Source organism: Thermobia domestica, chromosome 7 (assembly GCF_964235325.1).
Source record: "Thermobia domestica chromosome 7, izTheDome1.hap1.1, whole genome shotgun sequence".
NCBI classification, from domain to species: Eukaryota; Metazoa; Arthropoda; class Insecta; order Zygentoma; family Lepismatidae; genus Thermobia; species Thermobia domestica.
The window spans coordinates 50,311,891-50,335,852 of record NC_137460.1 but is presented as its reverse complement, the minus strand read 5'-3'; the positions used below and the strand labels follow the sequence as shown (position 1 = coordinate 50,335,852).

At 34.8% G+C, this 23,962-nt stretch overlaps 2 protein-coding genes across 7 annotated transcripts in view; both read right to left on the bottom strand.

The window, feature by feature from the left end:
• The window catches only part of Mvb12 (multivesicular body subunit 12-like Mvb12), a 41,429-nt gene extending 30,184 nt beyond the window's left edge, over positions 1 to 11,245 (bottom strand). For 2 of the 4 annotated variants that reach the window (XM_081764594.1, XM_081764597.1), the window contains exons 1-2: positions 7,446 to 7,601; positions 3,162 to 3,271 (exon numbers count right to left, since the gene is read on the bottom strand). In XM_081764594.1, coding sequence (XP_081620720.1) covers positions 3,162 to 3,260 — 99 coding nt within the window. In that variant the 5' untranslated portion in view covers positions 3,261 to 3,271; positions 7,446 to 7,601. The other 2 variants (XM_081764596.1, XM_081764595.1) reach the window with 2 other exon arrangements.
• Positions 11,246 to 18,678: 7,433 nt separating this feature from the next.
• Positions 18,679 to 23,962, bottom strand: part of LOC145690075 (uncharacterized) — a 307,925-nt gene continuing 302,641 nt past the window's right edge. For all 3 annotated transcript variants that reach the window (XM_081764598.1, XM_081764599.1, XM_081764600.1), the window contains one exon: positions 18,679 to 19,465. In XM_081764598.1, the coding sequence (XP_081620724.1) occupies positions 19,379 to 19,465 (87 nt within the window). In that variant the 3' untranslated portion in view covers positions 18,679 to 19,378. The remainder of the gene's footprint in view (positions 19,466 to 23,962) is intronic.

Here is a 23,962-nt window from a genome sequence, read left to right as displayed (position 1 = left end):
CCTGAATTCCCCGAATAGTGTGATCGCCGAGGGGTCATCCTCATATGTGACGGGCTAACATGGTTATAAATGCCAAAAGCTCAGAAATCTGGTTCCTAATCCTAACATCAGTCGTTTTCGATTATTTTTACATGTCATACCTTTCCATTCCAAAATTTACGTCATAGGGATTGTCTCAGCGACCCAGAAAATTATGGATTGGACACTAATATAGGTCGTTTCGATTATTTTTACGTCATCCCTTCCCATCTTTCCCTCACTTCCATGGCGAAGGTTGTCAATTCAACATCGCAAGATCCTCGGGAGGCCTAAGACTGATAATCATGCCAAACATCATTTTAACCGGTTCAGTGGTTATTCTGTGATCCGACCACAAACAAACTCACATTTGGTTAGAAGCACAGTTTATGAAGTTCTAGGCTTTACCTACAAACAAGAATCGTAACTATCACGCTGTGTTATATTTACAAAGGGTGAACTCTTGTAACAATGTGAATGAAAACTACAAGTTTGTCTTCATATAACTTGAATGCATACCACTATATAAAAGTAACGTACAAAAAAGATCCTGAGATGAACAGAGCAGAGTGAAAAAAAGAATGAACTGAATAAAAAAGAACGTGGTGTCTAGGTTAGGCCACTATTGCCAGATCCAAAGTATGCATTAAAGGTAGGTACCCAAGTTCGATCAATGTTGCCAGTATCAAGGTTCAATGCAGGTTTGTATTTATGAATAAAGAACGACTCTTTAATTTCCCGTTGTTTTTTTGATTTTGCTGAACTTATTACCTTAACCTGTTTTATACTATGTGAATGTTGTTTTAGATGAAGTGCTAAACCCGACATGTCTTCTTTTTGTGACTTTTTTGATTGTCTAACATGCTCCTTCACACGCGTGTTAATATTACGTTTAGTTTGGCCAATGTATGAGGAATCACATTCGCAATGGACGCGGTAAACACCTGCCTTACTTCTATATAGTGGTATGTATTTCTGGTTTTATTCCTTTTATCTCCTTTCAGTTTTAATCCTTTTTACCTTGCCGCTGAGGAAGGAACCAGCTGAGAGTTCCGAAACGTCAAAATCTTTAAATTTTTTAAGGGAGGGTTCATTGGTAAGTAGCCAATTTTTTGTTAATTTAACTTGTTTGCCGGTTGATGTAGAAATGATAAATGTATCCTTTAAAAAAATAAAAAATAAAATTTACATGTTTTCTTGTCTTCCAAGTTTACCAGAGCTGACGAACAATAGAAGAGCAGCCAGCGCTATGTGCGAAAAAAAAAAAAAAAATGTGTGGCCGTTTTTTTACAGCTAGGTAAATATTTTCTTGATCTTAAGGAGATTGATAATATTGTAGAAAATGAACTATTGTAAAGACTGAATGTGCAAATGTTTAAATAAATTCTAGTTTTGTCTGTTTAATGATTTTTTTTATGAAATGCAAGATCATGTTTCACCTAAATTTCCTTTGTTCAGAACTACAGCTGAGATTTCTTTATTAATCCCCGGATACAAGGTATGAACGTTTATATCTAATTATTCATTATATATATCTTATATACTTAGAATTAGCAATTATTTCTCATCGTGTTTTTACAGGTATTTGGAAGTAAGGTATAAACAAACTCGGAGAGCAACCGGAGTATCTATAAAAAAAAAAAAAAAATTATGAACATAATCAACATATTTAGTAACGACGTTCTTGTAGGGCTATCAATGAATTATCTATTTATGAAATATGAACAAAATCGACTTAGTTGTTTTTTAAGAAAGTTGTCCGAAAAAAAAAAACTCCCAAGAGTAAACTAAACATTCTAGATTTTTTTTTCTTTGAAAAATTACTTATATCGTATATTAGAAAAAAATAAAATGAAATCCTTCAGTTTTACGTCCTGCGGCTATGCTGGCTAGGCTAAAGGAGACGGTGATGATGAGAAATGGATGGAATGAATAAAAAAGGACGAAACGGGAGATCCCCGAGAAAACCCACGCACACTGCGTTTGTCCCCCACAAAGTGTTTACTCGGTGTATTAAGTTGTTAATGAAATACACATAATTGTTATATATATATATATATATATATATAGGGTGATCCAAAAGTAGGTATACAGGACCGTACTGCATTTTATATCATTTCTTATTGTTATCCATCAGGTAGACTTAGTTTCTTTATTATTTGTTCTTAATGTGTTTCTACTTATATCTTAAGCTCGGAACAGCCGAAGCAAATAAACTCATAAGCTAGAATGTTATATTTGATCAATGCAGGGGTGTATACCTACTTTTGGGCCACTGTATATATAACCGGGGCTCCGGCTTAACGTGTTGATGCGTTAACCACTACCATAATTCGAAGTTCGGTCCTTTCTTGCATTTTTTTCACTCCTTCTGAATCACTGAATTCGATCCTGAAGTGATACAAGATCCTACACTTACTAAAATAATTCGTGCTGTTTTCCGGAGAATATCATTGTATTGTTTTCAGCAAACTATCCTTATTTTAGGGGTATCAAAAAAATTCGAAATTGCCCTCGAGAGCTTTGAGCTAAAAATTTGGTCCGGATACACTAAACGGTATATTTTCTTCATCTACGTCGCTCGAAACCAAAAATATTTAACAGCGTTCCTACTGATCTGGATAAATCTATTTCCCTGAGTTCTCCCTGACATTTGGCAGGAAATTCCCTGACTTTCGTGACAGGTGTCGGATGACGTTGATATATAAATAAGGAATAAATAACTGTGAATATTTGTATATGAGAATATTTATTCCATAGAGACAAATAATAAGCAATTGCTCATACGTACATTCCACTTACCACCCATAAAAATATCTGCAACGTCCCATACTGTAATCATTAATGGTTCGCTAAGCTGATATTAGTGTATAATTAATGTTAGAAAAAAATAAATTTATAAAATTTCCCCGTATTTCTAGCTTTTTCCCCTGATCTTCATTGACCTGTACCATTTTCCTGACTTCTCTGACCTGCATCATTTTCCCTGATTTCCCTGACCTGCATCATTTTCCCTGACTTCCCTGACCAGTAGAAACCCTGTTTTAGAAATCATCAGACTGCTTTGTTCTTTCTTATCCACGTAATCACATCCAGAAATTTCTCACAATACATTAAGCAATAATAATCTGTAAGTAACGTACCACCACAAAGCCAGGCGGACACTTGTCAGGATCTTCAACAACAGCTATGGAAGTCACTGGTCTATCATCTGGAAGCGTATTATACACTTGGTCCATCATTCTTCGGAGACCTACGGGAAATGAAAAGAAATTTCATATAGTACTTCACATTTCACGTACTGTGATTTTAACTACAACAGGGTTGCTCAAAACTAGGATTTCATAAAGTTAATAGTTACTCAACTAAATATTTTCTGTTCAAGTATACATTAATTTCAAACTAGGATCTACGATAATTTCTTTCCCAGTGGAACTCATATAGTTCAGATTCTACTTCCTATATAGCCTCAGTGCTGGAAAGGGACATCCACAATTCCAATCAACGAACACAATGGTACTGTCAATACGATCTAACTGGCTGAACATGAACCTGAAGAGCAGAAAAGTTTGATTGGAATGTGCATGTCTTTGTTGTTTTCCTATCATCCCCTATCAGATTTACATTATCAGCAGACGCTATAACAGCGTTGGCTGGTTAAAAAAGTGCTTTAAATCGTGTGAACTTCATGGTGACGTTTCCACATATCAAACCATCCGCATTACGTTTATCTACTTTTCACATTTTAATCAAGGGGTCCCGTGTTCAATTCTCGGTCGAACCACAACCCATCCTTCAAGTGTAAACTAAGTAGCGATTCGAGGTGTCCCTCTAAGCGAAAGTCTTCTCTGTGATAACCTTGGTATTTCATAAGGGTGTTAAGCCTAAACATTCGAAATAAAACCAAAATATATATTTCTACTTGAATGAATGCCTGTTGTTTTATAAAGAAGCCAAGGTTGCTTAAATATATTGATAGAAATTGGCAAAATTTATCAACTGCCTACGTAGCTTCCAACATCAGCTTGGATTTGACTTTGTTTTAATTTTATTGAATATCTACATATCAAATTTGTAATTTAATACCTCCGTTTTAACGTAGTGATTATGATACGTTGACCTTAAAATTTTACATACAAGTACATTTAAAGTAATAACAGGATTTTCCCAATGGCTAAGGCGGGAGTTTCCCGATTTATATATCATTCTGTATAATGTCTTTACTTATGTAAATGTTTATCTTTTTGCCCTTTTGAAATGACTCTTGACAATTATATTAACAAATAGGCCTATGTAAAGATCAGTACAACGTATTTTCATCAGGAGTCCTTCGTGAGTGAGTCGGCAATCGCATTTATGACCAATTAGTCCTGGTTTCGTGTCCAAATGGACAATTTCTCTAGGATGTAAGCCGAGAAGCGGTTTGGATTCTGCTTTAAGCTTATGTGACCCCTTCCAGCATAACCTTATTCTTCCATAATAACACCAAGGCGAAACAAACTAATTTCTGTCCATATCTAATATAAATACATAGAGTAAATTATTTAAACCAAAAAAACCGGGTTTTAACCAAAAAACCCTGTTTTTTTGGTTTTTTCAATAAAAAACATGGTTTTTGCCAACCCTGCGCCATAACCTGATGAAGACTTTTCAGCTCTTACGCCCTGGTTGCTCTCTTTGATTTCCCATTATAACCAGAGAACAGAGAACAGAGTTAAATAATAATCGCGTGACAACGCATCTCCTTATTTCAGGCCTTCTCGACGAGAAAACTCGTAGACAAGTATTTTCCTACCTGGTCTTTACTTTGGGATTCATTTAAACGCATTTTACGTGATTAATCTAACTAGTTTCCAAATTCTGGAAAAATGTGTACAATGTTTCCTTCCTAACCGAGTTATAGACCTTTTTAAAATCAATACATAATTGATATACCGGGTATTGTATTCCCATTTGTTTATGAGTATTTCTCGAATGGTAAATATCGGGCCAATATTTGGTATTCTCTCTAATGAAATACTTGAACTTGAAACCAACAGTAACGTGAGTTCATTGAAACCTAAATCTCTCAGTTTAACGTCTCACGAATTTGTCCTTTACGCTAAGGGAGACGAGTGATTAAAGCAAGAGAATGGTGATGGAAGAATTGGAATGAAAATGCGGAAGGAAACGGGAGTACCCTACAAAAATCCACGGACACGATGTTGTCCACCACAACCTTACTTGGCCGGGGACTGAAACAGGGATCCCATGCACCAGTGGTAAACACTTGAACACTATGTCACCATGCTCTTCATGTGAGTGCATTTAAAAGACGACGACTGTCTAAGATATTAATTTAAACCGGCCAAGTTTCTGCAGAATAGAGGGAACGTGTATTTTACGTTTGTAAGTATTGAGTTACTAGTGTGAAACCATGACAAGTGCTCTAACCGGGAAGGTTCTAGAACACAGGTCCCCCCATATAAGTTAGTAGCTAGGTTGGTTCTTTTCTGTACCAAAGTTTAATATTTAATTCACATAATATTGCCACGCGAGCATTAGCGAGTGAAGGCGGGTTAAAGCCCCGCAGGGCTCCTTGTTTTCTGTCTTTATTACAGCTAAGTGGAAAGGGGGATCTATAAAAGTACGTTGTTTTTATAAAATATAGCGTTTTCTTTTTTTCATTATCCTCGTCTGTGCGCATACATCCCTCGCTGATGCGCCTTTCCCCAAGGATGGACGCTGCATCGCTCTTGCCCTAACACGGTTAGATTCGTACTTTTTACTGCCCACCTAGCACAGTATTTTTTGCCATTCGTCCGGACGTGTTATTTTACCCGTACGATATATCAGTCTGCACGCATATGATCAATCTGTACGCAATTATTTAGGCAGGCGCCAAGGTAAGAAGAATGCAGGATGTCTTAGGGCATCATTTGGAGCAGAAAAGTTTTATTATTACTATTATTATTATTATTTTAATGACGGTGTATTCCAAAACCGCACGAACAATAATCCAATATAAAATATTTGGGTTCACTCGAGCAGACGATTCTACCAAATAGAAAATTTACTAATAAAATACGTTAAACAACTTTTGTGAAGGAATGACAGTGAATATAAATAATTTCTTGAATTTCGTGAATACAAAATGTAAGAAATCTGTCAAAAGTTGGTAGAACCGCTGGAAAGATTTTACTTCGGCCATTTCATTCAATGAATCGTTCAATTAACCGATTTGTAACGAAGACAAAACAACGTGCCCTGCGTGGCTCTAACCCACCTTTACTAACGCTCGCTCGGCAATACTATGTGAATTAAACTTTGGTACAGAAAGGAATCAACCTGGCTACTAACCTATACATATGGGCTAACAGATGAACCGGAACCGAAAGATCAAATCACTGAATCGAAAAAATAAATAAAAATGAATGTAAGTAGACTTACAGAACCGTTTGCTCTACTAATGTCAAATATTTTTTAAATGTCATAATAAGTGTTCAACATATTAACGACTTTTAGCTTTAAATAGGTATGATTGCATCAAAGGACTTGTTTCTAACTTAAGGACCCCAACAAGCGAAGATATATAGTAGGTTAGTGCGTCGAACGAGCAAAACCGGGCGCTATTTGATGAATGGAGTGTAGCGTCTCTGTTTAGAGTACATGAGACGTGAAGCTACACTTTAGGGTGGAAATTTCAAGGGCCTGCCACCGGGAAACGAATCATAATGCCGTGGACTAGGGCGCAATTTCAAGTCATTCAGAGTTCACATAAAGGGTCTAATCGCCGGGAAACGATCAGGGACCCCGTGAAATTGGGCTTATTCTGTCATTCGGACTTCACATAACTTTGGGTGGATAGGCACTGTGTTAGAATGTGCGCAGCGTACGGAGATTAGAGTTTGATTCCCGGCGGAAGCTCCTGTGATTTGGGTTCCATATTATAAATATTCTCGCTGCTAAAAGACGCTAAACTCAAAAAATATTTTTTTAAAAATTTATGTGTAGTACTTCCTTATGGAAGAATACGTAACAGTGAAGTTTACATTATTTCACCAATTCTGTTGGGGCATGTCGCCTGCATGAAATTATTCAAGATTAGTATTTGTGAAGTGGTAGATTTCAACAATACAATTTCAACTTTTGTGCTATTCTCACTACGCACCTAAGAAAGCAAAAGGATGACGAAGTACTGCATCACATTACCCAGAGTTTTGACTATCAAGGCATCCAAATATCATGTTATTCCTGATGTTTCACTCAATACACGGCTAGTGCAATGACTCACATCTTAAATCAGTAGACAAAGACTATAGTTTTCATTCTAAACGGAGTAATTATATCAGATATTTAAGAAAGCAATGGTTGCAGCATGCAAAGCATTTAGTCAGAAGGTCCATTTCATGGTATATGTATTTCTAGAATGTAAGATATATTATTACCTCACATAGCGAACACAATCACAACACCTTATACAATATTTTTCCTCGATCCTCCAGCTGTCGGCTATCGTCTTTTGATCTAATCTCCGAATCGTCGTTCTTCTCGTATGACATACACAACGAGAGAAGTACGTACAGTGTATACACCGTAACTACTAACTAAATTTATTACGGACGGAAGGTTGTTACAAGAACTCACAACTTATCACATTGACGGAACAATTTTATATGAATTTGTAACATACTGCCTTCCTTTGTCGCAGAAGGTAAATCTTCACAAGCAAGTGTTTCGTGGATATAAACGAACAAGAAAGTTCTATGATAACCAGAACCGTAGCTAGAGATTTCGGTGCCCGGGGGGGACTAGAATTCGCCGCACACCTACACTCATCTCAACATTTTTTTTTTTTTTTTTTAATTTTTAAAGCATAGTCCCAATAAGAGACTTTAAGGTGTTATGCTACGCTGAATTCGTATCAAGCTGCTTGCACAGACTATTGCAACAGCCAGGGGTGCTAATCCCCCAAAGTGCTGTGACGCCAATCCTCCCCAAATTAACCCATGTCGGTCCCGGCGTCCCCCACAGGGGAAACAATTAAATCATAAATGGATCATGCCCTGTAAACAGTTTTCAATGTTGTCAGTCTGATTTTAAAGTTGTAAAGAAAAAATAATATCGTCATATTTTGTCCCCTGTGGGGGACGCCGGTACCGATATGGTTAACAAAGTACCCCCCTCACATTTAACTTTATACCTCTTCCTATCATAACACGTGAGAACATTGGTTAAAAAAAAAAAAAACAAGACTCATATTGCAATTACACAAACTTAAATTTAAATATAGTTTACTTCAACGTAAAATTAATAATTAATCTTTACACACTTTCGGATGTTCCATTTTGTAAGGCAAAAAATAAAATGTGAAATTATTGCAGACTTTGCTTATCCCCCGACTCTCCATCAGTGGTGCCCACCCCCCCTTATGTCCATGACGCACCCCCCAATTGTCTATCCGTAGGTGTTCTTCCATGAAAAAATCATCTTTTCGATTAATTTTTACACCCCCTCAAACATATTTATATAGATTTTTAACCCCCCAAATATTTCAATGACGCAGTTTGCGTCATAGTCCCCCTCTGTGGGCACCCCTGTCTTCATGATGTAAAATATATACTGTATATAACAAATTTCAAGAAGATTGGATATATATTTAAAGCTTGCATACTTTGATCAGTTTTGGAAAAGTAGGCAAAAATACGATGTTAATTACGATGTTCTTCAATGTTAATTGCTTTTGTTTTAAAAACTAGACATTACAAACTTAAAATAATACTAAAACTAGACACTAACCGCCTTATGCAGAGTCGTTTTGAAGTATGATTAGCATCATACTAAATGCCTGACTACTGCAGGAAACTTACGTTAGTCAAAGTCTTTAGTATGGTACTAGTCATACGTCAAAACGACTCTGCATAAGGCCCTAAAAGCCTTATACAGAGTCGTTCTGACACGTGATTAGTGTTAAACTAAAGAGTTCGACTAACATATGTTTCCTACGAAAGTCAGACCTTTAGTATGATGCTAATCATACTTCAAAACGACTCTGCATAAGGCGGTAAAATTAATAGGTAGTATGTGGCAGGCATACCGTGTGTTATATTAATCAACTTTGAATGATGCAAACCCTTCTTTGGTTCGCTTGGTGACGACTTTTCTGTGATGCTCGACTATCCTTAACACTTTTTTTTTTGTTGCTCGTCCCTGAATTTAAACGTTTATTTTTTTTTATCAGAACAATATTCCTGTTTCTCCAGTGCAAATAATGAAAATTATTTTTATTTTACTTTTGAACTGACTTAAAATTCCCTATATACCTCGGTATTTACTTATAACCAGTATTTTAGTGTATTTATTTTTGACACATATGTTTATGTTAAAATTAACCTTTATTTACGCAAATAGTCGAGGCATTTCTGTTAAGAATAGAAATAATGTCCAAAATCGAATACAAAAAGCACACGCGGTAGTACACAAACTTACTTCTTATCACAACCAGTGACATCTATTAACTGTTTGATGTCTGGTACTTGCAACCTGAGCCGAATCGAGGGAGGGGATTTGTTTCATATTTTAACCATTAATACCCTCCACCGTTACATTTTACGGTGACGGTAACGGTGGAGGGTATTAATGGTTAAAATATGAAACAAATTTTTAATAACCTCCCGTTATCCGGAATCTCGGTAGCAGGAGCGCACGCTCCGAAAACAGTGAATTAAGAAATAGTGAACTCAAATAAGAATACTAATATTAATACTACAACACTTTTGGGTTGTAATCGACAACTTACCATTTGAGTTTTTAATAGAAATATTTACAATGATGTTATTCACGAAGTTGTCAGACGTAGCGTGGACGTAGAGAGATTATGCAATTTAGATTTTGGAGTTTTAGAATACACTTGTGTAAACTTATTAAAAACCACATGTATTTATTTATTATATTTGTTTCTATAATACTACATTTTATTACAAAATAGTATTTATATACACAACAGATAATGCTAACCACAAATGAACAATATTTTGACGTAAACAGTCGCTTCAATAATGACTTGGTAACGTCACTCACTTTAATTATTGATACCGTTTAACACAAAATTACGATTGACAAGTAATTAAAAGAAACATGATATATCAAACAAGGAAACATACAAAATACTATATACAACAAAAATAATAATAATACATGCAATAAGGTTTCTTTACTATTTAGTCTTTTTAGAATAAAGGAAAGTCCAGACGACAGTAGCAAATTATGTTATTTTGAATATCTAGAAAGAAGTTTGATCTTTTATTTATATTTGTATTTACTATTTATTTATTATTTTTAATTATTTCTTTTTGCACTGAACTATTATATTATACTTGCCACTTGATATAATTGTTTCTATCTTCCGTTCTGTCTTTGCCTGAACAGATGATTCACTAGTGAAATACTAATTTGAATGCAAAGTGACTAACTAACTGACACTTGATAGTCGCGACTGGCGAACTTTTATTTAAATTGAATTTAACTTAGTATTGATACTTTAAACATTCTTTACAGATAAATACGTTAGCTAGCACAGTTTTTAGAAATAATGCAGTTATGTAACAATGTTATAGTACTACTGTGATTGTTGGATATTTTTATAGCTATAAATTGAAGTAATATTTTGCTATTATATAGGCCTATATTAAATATAGATTGATTTTGTTTTAAGCGTTTTTTATGTATATATGTTTCAAACTTGAGCTTACGACTAAAATAATTTAATACAAAGGAATGCGTTCATATTGTGCGCTATATGCATGACGTTTTATGTTTACTGAACCTCCAGAGTGTCTACAAGTTATTACCTTTTACTAATATTGACTGGCGCAAGAAACTTAATTATTTACTTTTTGTAGCACTGATATGCAGTATTCAATAAAATAGATTAGGTTATGAGTGAGGTATTTGAAATTAATAATATGTTGGCTTACATAAATAATGTATCAATATTGTAGATTTACTTTTTATATGCGCATATGTTTTTACGGTAATATTAAAAGAATTCTATAAGGTTACGAGTGCAAAGCATGCTTTAATGTGTCGTATACCGTATACACATATCACTTGTTTTAATTCTTTTTGTTGACATTAGTACGTGACATGCGATGTTTACTTGCAGGATTTTGTTTCTTCACGAATATGGCTTACTTGTTATTTTTCGAGCACATTCGTTTTTCTTACCTTCACCGGCAGGTTGAAGCACGTATTTACATTTTATTGTACCTCTTGTGCTTCTCACTTTACTATTACATTACTTGAAATGATTTTTCAGCTGCATTTCTCTTCTATTCTTGTCCAGTTGCCTGCCACCTGCTCCTCCTGCTGTCGATTTAACTTGCTGCTCCCTGATCATATGTTTTCACTGTTGCCAGTTAAGTTTAGACAACATTGGTGGAGTTCAGAAGGTTACTGAGCGGAGCGCTCAGTCACGCCGCTCGAAGTAAGCGAAACACAAAACTACGAAAACAACACGTATACAAATGATGATGGGGCAGCGTGTCCTGTCACAACTATATTTTCTACCCTCGATTATTCTTTTCTATCATTAGAAAATGATAATGTTTCTCAATATATTAATTCACTCATGTACATTTTTCGGCAATCGATGGAACAATTAAGTGTCTGGAAACTCAAAGTGCATTTTTTTTTTTCGAATTACTAGAACTTGTTAAGAAAACAGCTACTTTAAGTTCTGCTAGACGCGAAACTGTAAAAGAAAAGTTAAAAAGAAATTTTATAAGGTGTTTACAAGGGAAGTTCGGGAGAAAGCACTCGCCTGCACAGAGCCGGATTTAGCATTTTGGCGCCCCTAGGCCCAATAATTTTTTCCGCCCTCTAGTCAGGTTAAAGTTACTTTCCTAAAAACCTTTATTAAAAAATTACAGCCAGTTCTCCCGTGTTTGAGATCAATGTTGTAACGAAGTTTATGCATAATGTTGAAAAATAGTTTAACTTTACCAACAATTATTTGTTCCAATGAACTTCAAAATCAGAATGCTTTATTAGCCTGATTTTTAAAATCAATTCAAAAAAATGTTAAGTTGTGGCTATTTATTTTTATTTCTAGATTTTTTAATTTTTTCTCTCGGCCGTGTGCCCCTGGGAGCTTGCGCCCATAGGCCCGGGCCTACCGGGCCTATTGGGAAATCCGGCCCTGCGCCTGCATGCCGTTTAAAAGACCAATTCATCAAAATGTCTGTACATTTGAGTACTTTTCGAGAGATTAAACGCACGGTTGCGGCTCCTAGCGACCTGATAGTTTGAAGTCCTACAGGCCAATGTAAACCATCGTGAATGAGATAATGGTCCTGGATTTCTGTTTGCTAGATCGGTAGTACGCATTCCTGTAGCAACAGCCTTACAAATTTCAAAGAGATAATTCTGGTCGCTGCTTAAACCACCTGGTTTTTCCATTTCAGACACCCATTCAACGGTTAATTTCTTTCCGATGGTGCCGGAAAAAGCGTTGGGTCCGGTCGTCCCACTACCTAATTCGGTAACCAGGTGTCGAAATGGCAACTCATTGGTATGAAGAAGGCAAATGAGATTCTGCAGTTCCTTTCCTAGGAATCTTTGTATCTGACTTATCACGCCGTTATCCAATCCTGTGTTCGTGGCTTCACCATCGCTTCTGACTGCCTCAAGACTTGACACGTCGTACTAGTTCTTCTCTAAAAGCTCCAATATAGAGTCGGCAATATCCTTGCCAGTGCCTGACATAGGTGTGGCATGACCAAAGTATTCTGAACCGGGCTCCGATAGAACTGTGATATGCTTTCCTGTAATCTCTCGTCTTCGTAGTTTGCCGTTTTTTTTTTTTTGCACAAGAGTTGCATCATTTTTTTTTTTCGTCGAAGTAGATACTTGTAATTGCCGGGTCTAGGTGAGCCTTTTCTTTCTGGATCTTCTCACCCAGTTTATCTTTTCCTCTTCGTACCTTAGATCTGTCAACAACAAGATTTTTGTCCTCTGGTGTTATGAGTCTCGCGTCCTGAAGTACGGCAGAAGCGATCAAAGCAACCTGTCTGTCTAAAGCTCCAGTTCTAAACGCTGTCTCCGCTGTATTTTGAAGACAGATGCGCTTTAGGCTATGTTTCCTTCTTGGTCGCGCCTCGAAGTCAGATCCCGACGTGCTTCCTGATTCAACAGCTTCGCTGGATTCCCCAGACGACGCTAGTATCTTTGACCTGTGCCTATACCTAATCCCACTAGTTGATGGACTTGCTTCAACACTTCCAGCGTCTTTCTTGGTTGTTTGCCCCTTAAATCTGCTCACTTTACGGGAAAACATCTTTGACAGAGATTTGCTTGTTCGGACGTCAATGTTACCAATGCTCATTTTCCGTGTTCTCTGGTCCAAAAGAAACTTGAATTCTCGTTTTGGAATCTTGCGTGTCCTCTCACAGTTGCAATCCTCGACGGTTTTACATTTGCAAGATGCAATATCAAAAAGAGACTTTTCCGCGTGTGCAACAAAACCTGCACGAAGTGTTGCTTCTTGTCCTTGTCGACTTAAATGTTTTTCCTTGGTGCGACACTTATTATAAAATGTTTTCAGCATGTCAAAAACTCTCTTTTCTGAAACCATAGGAATGCTTGCTTTACGCCAAATATGTACAACTCTTTGTCCAACTAGTTTACAAATGTCGGTCACTGTTAATTTAGTTACACTTTCATCACCTTTAAACCACTTCGAAACCAATGATAATGTCGCATAACGTCAGCGTACGTGGGTAACTGCACTTCACTCATTTCACTTGGAGTACCAAATAAGCCTCTTTTCACACTTCCCCGCGTTGGTCTGCTATGAGGCTTTTTCTTCATCTTGCTTTCCATTGTTTCCGAACTTGGAAACCAAAGGTATACAAAATGTCTCTGAATCGTATCGCACTAAGAAGACTGTAACTTTAGGTACAATGCACAAACTCTCTGTCTTAACAGAAATAGTAGCGAACTAAAATCGTTAAAGCTTAAGCTGCAATAAACTGGCCTGTTGGATTGGTTGGCCGAAGTACGCAATATTTATACCACCGCCGAACTTCTAGCGAGAATATTCTAGAAACGTCGGCGTAGGTTCTGGAGCCAACGAGGCGAGCGGGAGGTACGCGAATCTTCTGGACGGTGCCGGACGTTGCGACGACGCTCGAAAAGCGTGGCCAAAGTAAGCAACCACAAAGTTGTGTAGTCTGCCGCTAGATGGCATTTGCTGTCGGTGTACATAAGAAGCGAAGAGTTGCCAAAAACAAATCGTGTTATATCAAGAGCTATGCCTATAATCATTGTTAACGTGGCATTCCAAACCAAATCTGGACATTAATTCCAACAACTGAGCTAATATGGCTGTACTTTGACTCATAAACACTTTAAAATTATTTACTGGCATTGCTACAAGTTTCATTTAATAAAATAATTGTATTATAGCCATTAGGTACCTCTAAAAAGACCACAAGTAGCTTTTCTGTCATTGGTGTTGTGCGTGTTGCCTAACCAAATACTTAAAAACTTAGTCCGTTGGGGCAGGGTAAGGGGTTGTCCAAAAATAAAAATAAAAATCAGTAAGGTCAGTGCCACTAATGGCACCTTTTCCACACTAGCCGTCATCGAGTTTCCAACAAAAGTGCAAACCGCTCCACCCTAATGTCCATCGCAAGTTGGATGACGGATGGCAAAGATCTAATGGTTGAGAATATACCAAAGAACTGCACATGATTTGTACAACCATTTGATGTGTTTGGACTCCGATCAAAGATTATGGCAGGAGATTTATACATAGTATGAAACTTCTTCATCCGGACGTTATAATGTACCAACGAAATAATCAAATAAAGTTCGTGTCCATGCTAATTAATCAATTCCGATCACCGTGATACCTTGGATTGTTTCAGTTTGCGTTCCACAAGGCAGATTACCGAACAAATTATATACTTTGTCGTCGAATTTGCTTTTTGCACCTGTCGAATTTGCTTTTTGCTTTGGTTATACGAACTGTTTCCTTAACGGATGCAACGCAATTGCACATATAAAATGTTCAAGGAATTATGCCTGAGTTATTTCTTCATAGAACAGAAAAACAACAATGATAAATTTTCATCTTTAACCTGTTATTATTGTAAACAATATAATGACTACATTTAACTAACAAACCTGTTAGTTATTCCAAAACAGGTTTTTTCTGTTACCTTTCAATTCGTATGTCAATATTCGTTGCTAATAATGTTGTACTTAACACGTTTAAGTGTGCATATACTCATTTTTCGTATAGATTTCCAAGTTGAATCTCTCGAACAGTTGTCTACCGTACAGGATTTTTTTAGTTTGTTGAAATCAGCATGAATTGGTCCTTCAAATGGTATGCTTAGTTTCTCTACAAGCGAGTACTTTCTCCCGAACTTCCTTTGTTAGTTCAAAAGCAGGATTAGGAAAGATCAAGTAAGTCAATCAGTATGTGTTAGATCAGTAAATCTTTGCCAAATGAATTTTTCGAACTTTCTATGACATTCTATAATTGTTGTCCAATCCCTTCAGTTAATGTTGAAAGGCCATTTTAGGTCTTTAAATTTATTTTAAGAGACAATAGACGAAGCTTGGTATCAGAAAATTTTGAGAATCTCCTAGTAGGGTCATTCCATGTCAAATCACCTAATTTCAAAACATGACAGTGCTTCAATGTCTCAGATTCTTTTCAAAATTTTTTCATATATAAATACCAATGAAATTATGCTAAATTAATTTTTCCGATTTTTTGAATGAGAAATGGGCCGGGCATGAGAAATTTTTGAAAAATGCCAATTTTGCTTCAATTTCACTTTTTGGCACAGCATCATGGATCTAAATTACCATAACTTCCTTATTTTTAAAGTTATTGGGCTCATCCAGGTGTCAAATGAAAGCTTAATTTTTGCTCTTTCAGTTGACCTTAAGTAACCTTGCAAGAGGCTAAACTGTCAAACATTAATGGACATACAAACTAATTTTAGGGTTTTTTACAAATTGTGCCATTTCTCAAAAGTTTCAACTATGAAACTTTTGAAACTTTTTAAATAGAATCACCTTAGCACATACATGATATGGTTAAAAAATAAAAAGGATGTTTTGGTATTTTTGTAATTATTAATTTTTTTGGTATTTTACAGGTATGGACATATACAGTTTTAAGTTTTGTTACAAATCGTGTCATTGCTCGTAAGTTACAACTATGAAACTTTTGAAACTTTTTAAATAGAATTATTTTAGCACATAAATGATATGGTTAAAAAATAAAAAGGGTGCTTTTAGTATTTTTGCAACTATTATTATTATTATTATTATTATTATTATTATTATTATTATTATTATTATTATTATTATTATTATTATTATTATTATTATTATTATTTGTGTTTTAGATGTACAGAAATATAAAGTTTCACTGTTATCAGATTATGCCTTTCCTTTGAAGTAGTGATGGCTAATTCCGGAAATTTTACTTTCTGGATTCCGGAAAGTAAAATCGGAGAAATTTCGGAATTCGAAAAAATTTCGATTTCGAAAAAATCTGGAATTCGGAAAAATTCCGGAAAGTAAAATTTCCGATTCCGGAAAATTTTGGTCATCCTTACTCTGAAGTGACAACTGTCATACTTTAAAACTTTTTCAAATAATCATCTTAGTAAATATTGGGTATGCTTAAAAATAGAACTGGTGTAATGTGTAGTTTTGGTATTACCATAATAATATATTTTTGTACTTTAACTATGACTTTCAACTTTTTTCCAATTGTACCATCGCTTACAACTATCAAACTTTTGTAATTTTTTATAGGATTAGTTTGCATTTACTAGGTATGAATAAATAAGAAAAAGGGATACCTTTTTTGTAATAATCTTGCGGTTTTGTGAATGGAAAATATAGGCCTAGCAATGTAAGGGGTTGAGTGAATATTACAAACCCTATCAACGGAAATAAGAAATAATAGACTAATGTACATAGATGAAAACAATAAACACACATACTAGTAATACTTCTTAGAATTACATAGATTTACATACAAAATGTTGTGTCCTATATTTCACAGCTCATTCTTTTCATTGATGATATGATGTCTTCTTTTAATTTTGCTTTCAGTTACGTAAGTCCGGGCTGATTGGCTTGTAAGAGATGGAACAGGAACTTCCCAGATGATATTTTCAAAATATATCCAACAAAAGTCTTTATTTTCCGGCCAGTAGAGTATAGAAGGCCCAGAGCGATTCATGAATATGCACTCTGACGTACAAAAATAATAATTACAAAAATACCAAAAGCACGTGTGCTTAGATGATCCTATAAAAAGGTTTCAAGAGTTTCACAGTTGTAATTTACGAGCAATGACACCATTTGTAACAAAACTTAAAACTGTATATGTCCATACCTGTAAAAAAAAAAAAAAAAAAAAAAAAAAAAAAAAAAAAAAAAAAAAAAAAAACCCTTTTTATTTTTTAGCCATATCATGTATGTGCTAAGGTAATTCCATTTAAAAGTTTCAAAAGTTTCATAGTTGAAACTTACGAGCAATGACACAATTTGTAACAAAACTTAAAACTGTATATTTCCGTACATAAAAAATAATAATTACAAAAATACAAAAAAACACCCTCTTTATTTTTTAACTATACCATGTACGTGTTAAGATAAATGTACAAAAAACTTTCAAAAGTTTCATAGTTGTAACTTTTGAGCAAACCCTAAAATTAGTTTGTATGTCCATTAATGTTTGACAGTTTAGCCTTTTGCAAGGTTACTTAAAGTCAGCTGAAAGAGCAAAAATTAAGCTTTCATTTGACACCTGGATGTGCCCAATAACTTCAAAAATAAGGAAGTTATGGTAATTTAGATCCATGATGCTGTGCCAAAAAGTAAAATTGAAGCAAAATTGACATTTTTCAAAAATTTCTACCCGGCCCATTTCTCATTCAAAAAATCAGAAAAATTAATTTAGCATAATTTCATTGGTATTTATATATGAAAAAAATTTGAAAAGAATCTGAGACATTGAAGCACAGTGCTCTTGGTGGTTTACCATGGAATGACCCAGTAATCTATTGTTGAAATTTATTGCACACAAAGCAAATGTTGTAAACAAATGCATCTGAAATTAATGAGGCCTCATCACTGCGAAAAAAAAATACCTTCAAATAGATAAAAGATAATCGAAATGTGGAACAAGAGCGCGCTAGACAATATTATTTTGCATGAGGTACCGTTATTACGACTCACCTAGTAGCTTTCCGTTTACAGCCATTTAGAAAATCCGCATTTATTTTCAAGTTTCTAAATAGCTGCCAATGGCAAGCTACTAGGTGAGTTGTGATAACGGTACATCATGCAAAATAATATTGTCTAGCGCGCTCTTGTTCCACACTTCGATTATCTTTTATCTATTTGAAGATATCATATAATTACAGTAAAATTAGCGATATTTTAATTTCGCCTTGATGGGGACTCTGAAGTGCATATTTATAGTTTTTTTAGTGCATATAAATCCGGGCCCTATTTATAACAGTGAAAACATTGGAAGTGAGTCATAACTATTCCCACTTCAGAATGTCTTTTCTCCAACTATAGGTAGATAGATTTAGGGTAAATTTCTCGAAAAAAAAAAAAAAAAACAATTACATGAAATGAGATAAATGCACAACTTGTTTTTATTTTTCTTCCGCTAAATTATGTACATAAATAATAACAGTCAATGCCTTTTTTTTTAACTTTTAAAAGAACGAAATGCAACATTTTTTAAATATTCTTTTGTACGTACTCTAGTGCAGCTTATTTACATGAGAAATTTATAATACATCATCGTTGTTATTTCTTATTGTACAATATATATATATGTATATAATATAAAGTTTGGCACTGGTTTGAAAGTGTGGATGTTATGGAGGGATTGGGATGCAGACAAAATATCTCATTTTTCAATATGTTTTATGTATGTTTATGTGTTATGTATGTGTTAGTGTTGTGTGTGTATTAAACAGGAACATCTGTAACAAAAAAAAGTATTCAAATGGAACACGTGAAATGTAAGTTTGCTTATCACTGCTGAACAAACTTTTTTTTTTCTTTTGAATAAGTAAAATTCGTTCATAAAAGTTTAGTTTTAAAACACATTATTAGTACCTATCAGCACGAGGCTATGGGAAGTAGAAGAGCTCACATCCAGACACCTATTTTGTTTTTCTTCTTCTTCTTCTTCTTGTGACTTTGAGCAAGTAATTAAGTCCACTGATTGCAGAAATTCGGTGGATAACAACGAGAATAATGTTTCTTCTTTTATTAACGTTATTACTTCAGGTGCTGAGTAAAAGTTGATGTAACATAGTCACGCTGCAATCTGCGCTGTGGAAGACACAACACCATTCCGTCGTCTTCGCAACTGCTTCCAGAAGCGGCGTTCAAACATTTTATCCTGAAAAAGAGCATATCAATTCTAAGTCCAACTTCTTTATATATATATATATATATATATATATATATATATATATATATATATATATAACTACTTTACTTAATTTATTGATGCTACATGAAAGCTTATAGTCGATCAAGTGGCACATGTTCAATCCTCAATGTTGTCATCATGGGACCCCAAAGTTGTTATGTCTAACTCTCTAGACGAAAATTCACATGATCTTAATTTTTGAAGCTTTGTAACTGGCTCTGGATGCCACTTTACACATACATTGTTCTGTGAGTACCGCACGATTCTGAAACACGTGTTTTTGGATAGCGCACATATTAGTTCCGACTATAGTAGGTCCCATAGTATTGGAGCTATGGACCTTTAAAGTTCATTTCTCAATGTTTTTAGTAGCCTATAACTCCGAAATGACTGATTTCTGCACTCAGGTTGGTCTATACTTTTTGTATTATCTTGGTGTCAGGAATCACCTCCCAAAACGTTGTCGATGTTTTTTAAACACACTATATATATTTATTTAAATATACTTACTTCGATATTCTACAGACTAAGCCGATAGCTTGTTTTTGAATGTATCAATATGGAGTTATTTTTACTTGTATTGATTCTATTATTAACTGATGAATCTGTACACTTTCAGTGAACCCTTATTTTGACCATAAAAACAAATGAATTTAATTTTACACGAGTGTTCAATTTCTTAACTCAAATTGTAGCCAATTGCTACTTGGACCCAGTTTTGTCTCATTGTTTTTAGATGTTTTAAATCTTAACACTACTTTTCTTTAGCCATTTCAATGTAAAACAGTTGTCGAGTCTGAGTCAATGCTATGAAACAACTATGAAAACTGAATAGATGAGAGAGTGTTGCTAAAGTCCCATGTTTTTGGTAATGATCCAGGTTCAAAACGTAAGTTCGGATCTTCCATCTCGAAAGCTTATTGAGACGCTTTCTCTACAAATTAGATAAAATGTTGATGTAGACACTATATCCCTTTGTCGTCAAGTCTACAGCCAGTTTCCAGTATGATGCAGTATTCGAATTTGGATATCGATTTTGATAAAATGTAAAAAATTATCGATATACCGAAATATTAAAGGGATCGAAAGACTTCGAAATATTGAAAAATATCGAAGAAAAGGTCCAAAAAATCTGAAATGTCGGATATCGTAATATCGCAATATCAAAAAAAGATCGATATATCAAGTAGTGATATATTGTCATGTTTGAAAATATCAATCGATTTATCGAAATATTTATCGATATACCGAAATATTAAAAATCAAAAGATTTTGAAATATTGAAAAATATCAAGTATAAAAGGTCGAAAAATACTTAAATATCGGATATCGCAATATCGCTATATCAAAAAAGATCGACATATTGATTAGCAATATATTTTGATATTTGAAAATATCGATCGATATATCGAAATATTCTTTATCAATATACATAAATATTAAAATATTGACAGATTTTGAAATATTGAAAAAAATCAAGTATAAAAAGTCGGATAATATTGGATATCGTAATATCAAAAAGATAGATATATCGATTAGTAATATATTTCGATGTTTGAAAGTATTGATCGAGATATTGAAAGATCCGAAGTCTTACTAACCACACGCCTCTTAATGAAAAACCATCTAGCCGCATACAACTTTTAGTGGGCTGTGAAGTCAGGGAATATATATATATATCAAATATACAATTCTATATCAAATATAGAATTAAAAAAGGGAAAACTGCCTTGGCATAAAGTACTAACATACGAGTGCAAATCACTGAACGTGCTAAATATAAACATGTATCTTTCAGAGCTCTAATGATTCGTTGGCAGAGGGTAGAGACGAAAGAAAAGATAAAAAAGGTAACTAAAGAGAAAAAGAAAGAATACTCAACAGAAAAAGAGAGAGAGAGAGAGGCCCAGTTTTCTTTCTTCTGTTTGCACTTCGCTGACGAACCGTTCTAACTAATTAACCAACTTCATGGCCAATGGAAACCGGAGGTTCAATGCTGCATTCACAAGAATTCCCCATTAACTTCTGTTCTTAGCCAACTGGATCCAGTTTCCACTTTGTATTTCTATTTCTGTAAGACCCATCTTAATATTATCCTCCCATCTGCGCCTAGGTCTTTCTAATGGACGTTTTCCAATTGGATTTTCAGTTAAAACTTTGAAAACATTCCTACTTTCTTCCATTCTGGCTACATTATCCGCCCACCTGAGCCTCCTAGACTTGATGGCCCTAACAATGTTTGGTAAACAGTATAAATTATGTAGTTTCTCATTATGAAGTTTCCGTTATTCCCCATTCCTGTTCCTCTTGAGTCTGAATATTCGCCTCAGAATTCTATTGTTCCAGTCTGCGTTCTTCCCTTAGAGTAAGCGACCAAGTTTCGCAACCATACAGCACAACAGGCATGATTATCGTTTTATATATTTTAATCTTCAAATTCCTCGACAGAATTCGCGATGACAAAAGATTTTGAAGTGAATGATAACATGAATTCCCTGCTTTTAGTCGATATTTAATTTCTTCATGGATGTGATGTTGGTCTGTTAATATTAATCCTAGGTATTTGAAAGTATCCACTTTATCAAAAGTATTATTTGATATTTAAACGCGAGTTTTGTGAGTTTTACATCCCACGATTATGCCGGCTAGGCTAAAGGATAATTTGCAGTATTACGATTCTGACTAATTTCCATAGTCTATTTAGTTTTCCCTACATTTACTTCTAAACCCATGTCCCTGCAAGCGTTTAATAAGATCTCTGTTCCTATCATTCCCTATTATATTTAGATCATCAGCATTCACCATAACATGATGACTACCACTCAGCTCTGGGCCCTGGCTGCTGTCTTTGATTCTCCTTATAGCGTACTCAGAACAAAGTTGAATAATAATGGCGACAACGCGTCACCTTGTTTCAAGTCATTCTCAACATGAAAACTCATGGACAAGAATTTTTCTACTCGAACTTTACTTTGGGATTCATTTAAACACATTTGAATTAATCTAACTAGTTTTTTTTTTTTTTTTTTTTTTTTTTAAATTCCAAATTCTATAAGAATGTTGTACAATGCTTTCCTCCTAATCGAGTCGTAGGCCTTTCTAAAATAATAAGTAATTGATATATCAGGATGTTGTATTCCCACTTGTTTTCGATTATTTGTCGAATGGCAAATATTTGCTCGATAGTTGATCGATTTTGCCTTAATCCGCACTGATAATCTCCAATAATTTCATCTCCGTATGCGGTCGATCTTATTAATAGAATGTTAGAGAGAATTTTATAGGATGTTGACAGAAGAAAAATGTCTTGACCAACAGTTTCGTCGCATTTTTTGTGAATTGGAGCAATGATTGATTCCTTTCACTCTTTTGGCAATTCCTCCTTGTTCCAGATAAGAAGAATGAGTTTGTATATTTTGTTCCGCAATTTTTCTCCTATCTAAAATTAACTCAGCCGGAATTTCGTCTACACGCGAAGATTTCTGTTTCTTTAATTTCTTTATAGCGATTTCCACTTCTTTTCGGCTAGGCTCTGGAATATACGGTTCTGCTGTGTGCATTTCCTTTTCTTCACAAACATTAGTTTTTGGATACATGTTAAGCAAATCGCCTCAAAAAATTTCCATCTATTCAAGATGCTATCTGTATCAGTGTGAATTATTCCGTTGGCGTTCTTTAATATATAAGCGCAGGATTCATAGCTTTCTTAAGTTCTTTGATGTCTTGTACATGTCTCGAATGTTTTTGTTCTTACTATTATTTTCAAGTTCAAATTTTAGTTTTCAAAAAATCGCGTTTCTTTTTGCTAAACGGTTTGGAGGTTTCCCGTCTGATGTCAACGAAATTTTGTGTAGTTATATCGTTCGGATTTTGTAGCCAGCACACTTTTGCCTGTTTTCTCTTCTCACTAGCGTAGCGGATTCCTGGTCAAACTATGGTTTGTTCCTATTTATTTCCGCATGCCCCAATTTTTCTTTTGCTGTAATTTTAGTGCTATTTCTAATTTCAACGCAAGTATCCGTAACACTAGTGCACTCCGAACCTTCTAATCTATTTGATATTTCAATCTGGTATTCCCCTCTCAGCTGGTTCTCTTCTATTTTTTTTAAAAAAAAATGTCTCCGTTTTCAGATGTTGAATATTTCTTTTATTCAATGATAACATCTCTCTTATGATCACTGCTAGCAAGTAGTGATCAGTGTCACAGTCAGCTTCTCTGAACGACCAAGCATCAGTTAAGATTGGCCATCTTCTTCTTTCTACTAAAGCGTGATCAATTTGATTATGTGTTTTCTCATCTGGTCAGGTCCAAGTGTATTTATGAACGTCACGATGTAGAAATTTTGTACTTTTCACGGTAAGGTTGGATGTTGAAAAGTTCACAGTCTAACACCCTTATCATTGCTTTCCTTATGAGATTTTCATTCCCTATAGTCGGTTTGAAAATATCCTCTCATCCTATTT